This window comes from Dama dama, chromosome 32 (assembly GCF_033118175.1).
Source record: "Dama dama isolate Ldn47 chromosome 32, ASM3311817v1, whole genome shotgun sequence".
NCBI lineage: Eukaryota > Metazoa > Chordata > Mammalia > Artiodactyla > Cervidae > Dama > Dama dama.
Genome location: NC_083712.1, coordinates 29,785,613 through 29,795,179, shown reverse-complemented (window position 1 = coordinate 29,795,179; position 9,567 = coordinate 29,785,613). Strand labels below are relative to the sequence as shown.

Genomic DNA, 9,567 nt, shown 5'->3' with positions numbered 1-9,567 from the left:
GAAGGAAAAGACAGAGGGAGTCTTCCAGGCCACCTGGGAGGCCAGGGGAGGGCCTGGAAATCAAGCTGGTTGGAAGGCATGAGGAGAGAAAAGTCACAGGAGAGAGGAAGTTTTAGTGTGAAGGAACAGAGACTAGAGTGAGGGGAATTCAAATATCAAGAGGATGTGAAGAGGAGGAGGTCAAGGAGTTTAGTGTGAAAATTGAAGTAAGAAGTGGCATTTCATTAGGCAACATAAGAAAAAGCATCTGTGTCTCCAAACACAGAGGTAGGTGCAGAAGGGGTGATGGAGAGTTAAGAATTTTAGTTAAGTATATTTTAATGGTTAGACTCTCTTGCTTGTTTCCTCTTTATCCCATTTCTTTCTTTTGATGCTTACTTGAGGGTTTTGTTGAGAGGCACGGTCCCTATATTTCCTGATTTTTATCTCGATTTGTACTTTTCTTGGCATAGAATGGGTTTAGGACCAGAGAAAACTGGAAAGTAGGTCAAAGCCAAGAAATGAAGTTATCAGTCTTAGAAACTGCTTTCTTAACTGTTAGGTCTGCTTTGTTAGGAAATGGGGGAAAAAAAGTCAGCAAAAATGCGATCCTGAAATTTAAATGGCCACTGGTCCGTTTGATGCCAGGCTGACCTATCTCCTGGGGTCACTGGAAAGGAGGAGCTCCCGGAGGATCCTGTTGGACCTCTTAGGGTCAGACAGCCGGAGCTGCCCATGGGTAGCAACATGGTGAAGATTAATCTGACCGAGAGTGTTTACGGCATTAGGTTGGTTAAGAACAAACATCTACATCCTTATCCTGCCTTACCAGTCAGGTTGCTTGACTTCTGGAAATTTATCTTCTTTCCTTTCCGGATGGCGGCAGGAAAACATATCCCATTTTCAGCATTCTGGGTCATGAGGTGAAATATTCTCTAGCTCTTTTGAGATATTGCAACATTTTGCATGGCCCCAGGGACTTCACATCTCTTCTTGCTTTAATAATCTTTATAGTCTGTGTGGCCTCTTCATTTCCTGCTTTCCTGGAATGATATTAATGGTCTATTCATATTTTTACATTTAAAAATACTGCAACAAAATAGAGCTTGACTTATCTTTGCTATTGAAAAAAATACATCCTATCAGCCCAGGAAGTCAAGAAAACAGGTTTCTCTGGCACTTGTCATTAAATCCCCCGTTTCCTTGATGAATTATCTGAGCAGGGCTAGGAACCATCACTCAACTACAGACCAGTGACTGGGAGGTGCCAGTGGCCTTGGACAGTGTTCAGCTTAAGAGCCTTCGTAAGCTATTTTTCATTAAGAAAACTCTCAAACCATGTGCCAATAAAAGATATTTCACACACAGTTCTAAGACCCTTCTGGACCTCATTAGCAGTTTTAAATAGTATTTATCTTGTTGAAAATTCAAAGAAAACATTGTTGTTCAGTTGCTAAGTCGTGTCTGACTCTGTGACCCTATGGACTGCAGCACATCAGGCTTCCCTGTGTAAACTGTACTGTTTAATACCTTTGACAACTCTGAAAAAGAATGGAAGGCAGTAAGCAATGTAGTGAAGAGTCCTTGGAAGGAAAAAGCTAGGACCCACTGTTGAAGATATATCTTTATCTTAGAGTTGTTACCACCAACTTTGAAGTTCTGATGCCTCACACATATCAAACCTGGATCAAGAACTCCTATCACTATCTAGAAAAAAATGGTACAGATGAACCTGTTTGCAAAGCAGAAATAGAGACACAGATGTAAAAGAACAAATGAATGGATGCCAAGAGGCTAAGGGTGGGGGTGGGGGGGGGTTGGGATGAACTGAGAGATTGGGAGTTACATATATACACTATCGATACTACTATTTAACTAATTAAAATAGAAAACCTACTGTATAGCACAGGGAACTCTACTGAATGATCTGTGGTGACCTCAGTGAGAAGGAAATCCAAAAGAGAGGGGATTATGTATATGTATGACTGATTCACTTTACTTTACAGTGAAATTTAGAAAAAGAAAAGAACTCTTACTGAAGGACACCCTGGGCTCTGACAGCTGCTGCCAAGTGGCTACTCTCACCAGCATGCAGGAAGGCCTAGACACCAGGGACAAGGGGAATGAAGGGACAGACGTTGACCGCGAAGGGACCACTGTGGTTCCTGGACAGCAGCATCTGCCAGGACGCCTGGGCCTGCAACAAGCCTGGGAGAATGTTCTGAATGACAAAGCATTCTTTCAGATCAGTTCGAGCTTATCTCTGGTTTGGTTATGTAAAAATAATCCACCAGCAAAGGAAAGAGGTCATCCAACTCAAGCTTGAGAAATGCAGGAGCTGGCCACAAGGGACACTCAGTTTTAGCCTCGTGACTGGTAGAATAGTTAGTGGATACTATCTGACCTGAAATGTGGATGTCTACAAGTATTGATTAGATTTCTTTCCCCTGCCTTCCTCCTCTTTCTTTTTCTTTCTCCTTCTCCTTCCTTCCTTCTTTTGTTCTTTCTTAGAGGATTATTGTAGGTGGTAGAGAGAGAAGAATTGGATTGCTTGGAATTATTCTCAGATCTTTGGAATAAAAATTACACTGTCCAGTTCAGTAGCGACTATCTACCTGGAACTATTTAATAAAATTAAGTAAAATGAAACATTCAGATCAGATCCTCAGTCACATTAGCCACATTTCAACAACAGTCACAAGTACCAATGGCAGAATGCTGTGTTGTACCGAATTTCCTGAGTCCTTTTGCATGTATTATAGAGCTGCTTTATTTCTTTAAGCGTCCCAATGTCTTTAAGCTTTTTCATTTATAAAATGAGGCTAGTAAGGTCTCCTTCAAAGGACTGCTATGAGATTTAAATGTAATATTAATTCAGTGAAGCATATATTTCAGTACCTTGCACATTAATATGCTTATTAAAGGGTAGCTCGGCAGCAAGTCCTCTCAGACTTGGGCCAAACTCACTTGTATTTGTCAAGTACCTGTCACCTATGAAGCTTTTTGAAACAATTTCCTCAGGAATCAGACAATTTTTACGGGAACAAGTCACTTTTTTTGTGGGAACAGCATCACCCAATCATGGCTGATGTCGAGTCATAAAAAGAGTAAGGTTTTTGCTTTCCACGGTGCTTTGTATCTTGATAGAAAAAGAGAAAGAAAGAAATGAAAATCCCCATGAGGAATAACATTTCTAGCCCTCAACTCACTTTTTTTTTTTTTTAAAGTCTAATGAGATGAAAAATCTCTCCAAAGAGGTGTTTATACTATAGGTGTCAACACAGACTTGGGTCCAGACAGGCAAACCGGCTGCCCTAATGGCAACTGTGTACACACAGTGAGGGTAATTACTTTGGCTACAGCCGCCGACATGATTTAGCAAACTCCCAGCCTGCAAAGAACTTATCATTCCCTGGAGAATGGGTCCAATTTCACTGCAACTGCACAGACCTACCCGAGTTTTCCCTGCCACAGGCTCTTTGAGGGTTTTTGTAATTTGCATTCCTTAGGCAACTGGAATTTAAATTCCTTAGGCAAATTTCATCCTGATGGAATACCAAGATGACATGCATGCCATGATCTCATTGTTTAGGCTTTCTGCTTTAGAATCATGTATGTATGCTTCAACAGGCAGGTGAGGGAAAACATGTGGGCTAAATCCCACTTTTCTTTCATGAAGGATCCTTTACCTTTCAATATACTCTTGCTTTTCAAAGCACCTTCACGAATATGTCAGTGGCACTTCATGGTATTCTTGGCTGGTGGAAAGGGCACCATGACGAACTGCAGAAAATCACAGAACTGGGTTTCTGAGCCTGGGCCGCTGATTAAGGGGCCTGAAAATAGCTATTTCCCTTCTATCCATGAAGCAATGCAAGACCCACCCAGGTTGGGTGGGTTGCAATCAGATGACACGTCAGATTTTTCTGCAGGCACAAATGGGGAGGAGCGGGTCTTCTGTCTGATGGGAGGTATCACTGGAGTCTTGTTACATCACAAATCATGTATTCAGTTGGCAAACAGAACTACAAATTCTCTAAACCATTAACCTGAAGCAAAACTTCTGCCTTATATTTAACTTTAGCCTACTTAATTTTTCCTTAAGCCTCTCACTAATTGGGTGACAGAATAATTTTTTGGGAACTTTGACTTAATGTGATTTTGCTACGGACTTCCCTTTTCTCTGTGTTCCTTCTGATTCCGGTGCTGAGATGACCTGAGTGAATTGGATCTTGCTATGAGAAATTTGTCTCTGGATTAAAGAAAGATCAGCAGATGGGAGATGGGCTGGGGTAGGATCAAGTGAGCTGGAATTTCAACTCTTCCTTCAGGCTCTGAACACTTGAACCTGTGCCTTAGAAGGATAATACCTATACTTCAGGGGGTGCATGTGAGGATTGAATATGTGAAAAGTAGACAGAAGTGGCAAAAAGACCCATCATTGTTTGTCTATGGGTTTATCTATGCGAACTTGAACGGAATTTGTATCTACTCTTGTGTGAAAATTGTATAACTCTTATGTTGAATTGGTTCACCGTGCTTTTCAGGTCTGCTATATCCTTCTCCTTCTCTGTATATTCATTCTGTTAATTTTGGGGAGTTTGATATTGAAACTCCAACTAAAAATCTTAATTTACTACTAAAAGTAATTGCATATATTATATTGTCGTAATTTTGTATACATATTGTATATATTATACACAAAATTATATATAGTGGAACTATTTATAACCTTGTTTTGCATTTTCCAAGTCTCCCGGCAAATGTATCATTCTTTCATAATTAAAAAAAAAAAAAAAAGAAAATCTCACACACCTTTTTTGCCTTTATCTCCTTCTGCATGCACACACACTCACACATACCCCCCTAACCAGTGGTGTTGGAAAAGCACCAGTTTGGATTATCTTTCCTGGTTTTCCTCATTTTTTTACTTTTCCAAAATCTCAGCTATTTCCCTTAGCCCTGCAGGCAAATTTCAAGAATTTTAATTCTTAAAATTAAGAATCCATTTAATTTTGTTAGAATCTCCCAAGTTACTCTATCCGTTAACTGGTAGGCAGGGTGCTATGGGGTGTTATCGTTTCTATATTAGTGTCCATGAGAACAGATTTTCAGGACTGCAGTATCTTCAGGTCGGAGCTCTGTGTGGGTGAAATAAATAGGTGTTGGAATAGCTGACTAAATGAGGTGACAAGGACGATGGTGGTGACAAGAGCAATCTGAATCTACCTTGGCGCCTGTGAGAGCATCTCTCCCACCGTGGTGACCACACTTAGCCTGTGAGTAAGTTACGACTCCAGGAGCATTCAAACAACTGAACTTTTGCTATTTCACACCTGAGACATTTTGATCTTTCATTTTATATGGCTCTGAGGAAACCAGGACTGGAGGCAGAGGCAAATAAAAAAGGCTTTGGGCTGTATTTGGGTCTTTTAAAAATTAAAAAAAACTCGCTCTTGGGCTCGGATCTAGGTTGCGTTAACATGGCGAAACGCACCAAGAAGGTCGGAATCGTGGGCAAATACGGGACCCGTTATGGTGCCTCCCTCAGGAAAATGGTGAAGAAAATTGAAATCAGCCAGCACGCCAAGTATACCTGCTCCTTCTGTGGCAAAACCAAGATGAAGAGAAGAGCTGTGGGCATTTGGCACTGTGGTTCCTGCATGAAAACAGTAGCTGGTGGTGCCTGGACCTACAACACCACTTCTGCTGTCACGGTAAAGTCTGCCATCAGAAGACTGAAGGAATTGAAGGACCAGTAGAAGCAACACCATTTGATAATGTTGCTAGCCTATAATAAATGGGTTAATTTATGTAACAAAACAAAACAACAACAACAAAAAAAAATTTAAAAAAATTCTACTGAGGTTGATTTTTCCCTTTTACTATGCCCAAGAATTTGTCAAGAGCAAATTTTAAGATCTGTATCACATTGTATTGGAGAAATGAGACTGGCTGAATTTTGAGCACAAAGAACTCTCTAATTTAGAATCCAGAACATCTCTGTAGAGCATCTATATCTTCTTCAGTTTGAACTTTGAGATTTCATTAGATGTAACAAGTTCCAGTCCCTGCCATCTCAAAATGGGCACTGATGAGCCACAGTGACAGAGAGCATCCTAGATTTCAAACAGACACAAATTCAATCAATTCCATTTGGCAAATAATAAATTTATTAGGTGCCTACAAGTACAAAACACTGAAAGCTGCTGTCGGGGATTATAAAGACAGATAGAAGAGCCCTGCTCTCAGAGAGCTCACAACCTAGGCAATTAGTCACAATTAGTAAGCTGGGGCAATATCACTGTAGGTGGCTTAAAGCGGACTTCTTGAAAATGTTCATATCCTTCACATTCTCCTCCGGTCAAATATGTAAGGAATCCTTTGAACAGGAAAGCAAAGAGTGGGAAAGAGACCTTTTATGGAATGAATCCATGACCTTGGCTTTGCTTATGAGCATCTTTCGGTTGCTGTTGCTTATTCTTGTAACTTTCTCAGCATCGTTTCCTCGTGACCTTTGTTTGGAGAGCATCTCCATGCTTCCTGAACCTTCACCAGGGTTTCCTGTTTGTGAGTGAGTGGCTCAGTTGCAGTTTGGCCTTGGAATGATTTGTAGTCTGATTTTTTCCTGCAGCAAATCTGTATTTTCATTTCAGTTGATGCTAGGATGGTAAGCCTTGCCATCTGTGGTTTGAAGGGTGGCAGAGAGATGCAATACAATGGAAAGCAGGCCAGACGTTTCCCTTACTTTAAACATTTAATAGTGCACTTATTGATTATATTCTGTACAGATATAGAGCAAGTTATAAACCTCTTCTTTTATTTACTTTTTTTTCACTTAGACTGTATTCATGTAAAGTGTATTTACATTAGCAAAAAACAAAAAACAAACCAAAAAGCCTTGAGGTACAAAATCCAAAAGAATATCTGAGGTATAAATACAAGTATATTTTAAATAATAATTTTTATCATGCTTTATCTATGTTGGAAAGCACAGTGGACAGGTAGGTGTACATATTTCTTAATAGAATGGTATATACAACATACAATCTTACAAATCTGAAGGCCATTAAAATTGAATATACAAGTATATCTTCATGAGGAACACTAATATCCAAAATACTCAAATTAAACTCTGATCTGTCCCCCGCCCCTTAATTCTTCAAAGAACCTTTGAAATAACACTGACAATGGTAACTAAATTATAACAAAATTAAAATCCTTCTTACAACTCTCATTCATACATTATTCACTTTTGATCCATATAAAATAAATTTCACTAATACTGTCTTTTGAGCCAACCTTTACTATTACAGTAAAACCTGTATAAAGACCACCCTTCCAACACCCTGCACTAGTGTATTTTTATTTGTTTTTACTGTGATTACAACTTTCCATTACTAAAATCTATCCCAAGGGCTTCAGAAAAGAGAAGAAAAAGAAATATAGGAAAGACAAAACAAACTCTCTTTGCTGATAAAGACAAATCCAATTAATAAACATACGCAGCTTTCAAAAATGCTGCCATAATGACAACAAGCAACTTTTTGGTTGGGTTACATTTGCAAGGAGTTCCTTGGGACATAGTTTCCTGTGTTCCCATACACAGTGCCTTAAAGAGTTTCTCCTAACACAGACATGCAAAGAACTTGCAGATACATAGAAAGTGTTGATACTTGATTCAGAAGTAGACATTAGAGTGGTCAGTCTTCACATCTCAACTTAAAAACCAAAACAAAACTGCTTTGGTGCTAGCAAGGAAGAATTTCCATCCCTGAATTCACCTGTACTGGATAAAACCAACTTTGCTCCTTGCAATCACATCTAGAGACAAACTGCGTTCAAAAGGGGCTATCTGAGTAAACTTATTACAATCACTTTTAAGGCAAAGAAGAGGTTGGTGGAAAAGGAATATGTCTACTAACTCAGAAAAGAAAAGAAAAAAAGACATGGGTGGGTTGTCCAACACCCCAAAATAAATGGGTTCCCTTTCTGGACGATTCCATGGGTAGTCGGATATTCCAGGTTAAACTGAACCTGGTGCATCAAAATCCTTCTTGGAGGTGTCCCAGTGTGCCAGACACTGCGGCCCAACTTACGCATCTCTGCCATTCAACCAGCAACAGACACACATACACGCACTCCTCTGTGCAAACCTTTCTTTGCTCTTCTCAGTGAGAAAACATGTCAAAGAGGACCAACTATTCCAGTGGATACACCCATCCCTCCACGCACTGCAAAGAAAATGACAGGTACACGTACACAGACACTGACATTGCAGGAAAATGAAGTCTCTTCATTATCTTCCCTAATATAGTTATCGTTTGCTTCTCAGAAGCAATTCAAATAAGAATACTTTTTTTTTTTTTGCACAGTCATATATTCCAGTCAAGGTCCATAATACAGACCTTACACAAACAGGAAGCAGCTTTAAAAAGGTATCGAATCGCTACAGTCAATTCCCACTCTCCAATTTGTAGTTTCGTTTTAGGATCAGACACTGAACCCAATCTTCCAAGAACTGGCAAGTGTTCTAGAAACAAACGCCCAGACAGTGGACACGCTTCAGGAATCACCTAGATTTGGTGTCTTTGGTTTCAGTGTTCTGATGACTGAAGGAGTCTCGGATCTTTACCACTTCAGCTGCACACAAATGTCCAAAAGCTTTCGTGTACCACTCTGGCATGTGGCCCCTACGACAGAAAGAAAGGAAACGCAAACAAATTATTCAAGCTGGAAAACCCTGAATCAGCTGAAGGGAGTTCTGAATACACTTCTCTTTCTTGATCAGCAAATGTGCAAGTAAAGATCTCTCTTACTATTCCAAAGTAATCTCCTGGCACCTTCATTACACTTACAGAACCAGAAGTTCCCCAAGGAATAGCATACTGAGTGCAGATACTGGGCTTCCCTGGGGGCCCAGACGGTAAAGAATCTGCCTGCAATGCAGGAGACCTGGGTTCTATCCCAGGGTCGGGAAGATCCCAGCAGGACGAAATGGCAATCCGCTCCAGTATTCTTGCCTGGAGAATCCCATGGACAGAGGCCTGAAGGGCTACAGTCCACGGGGTCACAGGAGTCAGACATGACCGAGCAACTCACACACACAGACTGGGTCTAACTGTCCAGGAAAGCTCTGGCATATGGAACAAAAACAGATAACAGATACTTGAAGTACGACAATGTAAAGACTTCAAACAAGAATTGATTTAACAGGAGAGCCACTTTGGAAAGTTTTCAGAGGTTGATTTTTTTTTCCTTGTTGGTATTGCTGCATTTCATTCATGTTTTGATAAGAACTCACACGGATCTAAGACACAGAGCACAGGCCTAACTAACTACTAAAAGGGCATGTCATATTATTTGGCTTGCTCATTCAAACTCTCATTTCCTATGGCTTTAAGCTCATGGTAGAACCACCATATCTGCATTGCTTTAACACTACATTCTCTAAGGGGTGGAAATTATCAAGTGGTACCCAGAAGACCAAGAAATGTGAAGGAGTTACTTTATCAACACTGCTCTTCATGGAGCATCCAAGATGCAAGGATGTATTTTCATTTAAGCCATTTTTTTTTTTTTTGGCAT

At 40.2% G+C, this 9,567-nt stretch overlaps 2 protein-coding genes across 7 annotated transcripts in view; one reads left to right on the top strand and one right to left on the bottom strand.

Annotated features, from left to right (window-relative positions):
* The first annotated feature begins 5,424 nt into the window (after positions 1-5,424).
* On the top strand, positions 5,425-5,756 carry LOC133050460 (large ribosomal subunit protein eL43). Its single transcript, XM_061134635.1, has one exon. The coding sequence runs from the start codon at positions 5,463-5,465 to the stop codon at positions 5,739-5,741; it is 279 nt and encodes a 92-aa protein (XP_060990618.1). The 5' UTR covers positions 5,425-5,462; the 3' UTR covers positions 5,742-5,756.
* Positions 5,757-6,129: 373 nt separating this feature from the next.
* The window catches only part of DLC1 (DLC1 Rho GTPase activating protein), a 409,749-nt gene continuing 406,311 nt past the window's right edge, over positions 6,130-9,567 (bottom strand). For all 6 annotated transcript variants that reach the window (XM_061134629.1, XM_061134628.1, XM_061134634.1 and 3 more), the window contains one exon: positions 6,130-8,672. In XM_061134629.1, coding sequence (XP_060990612.1) covers positions 8,552-8,672 — 121 coding nt within the window. In that variant the 3' untranslated portion in view covers positions 6,130-8,551. The remainder of the gene's footprint in view (positions 8,673-9,567) is intronic.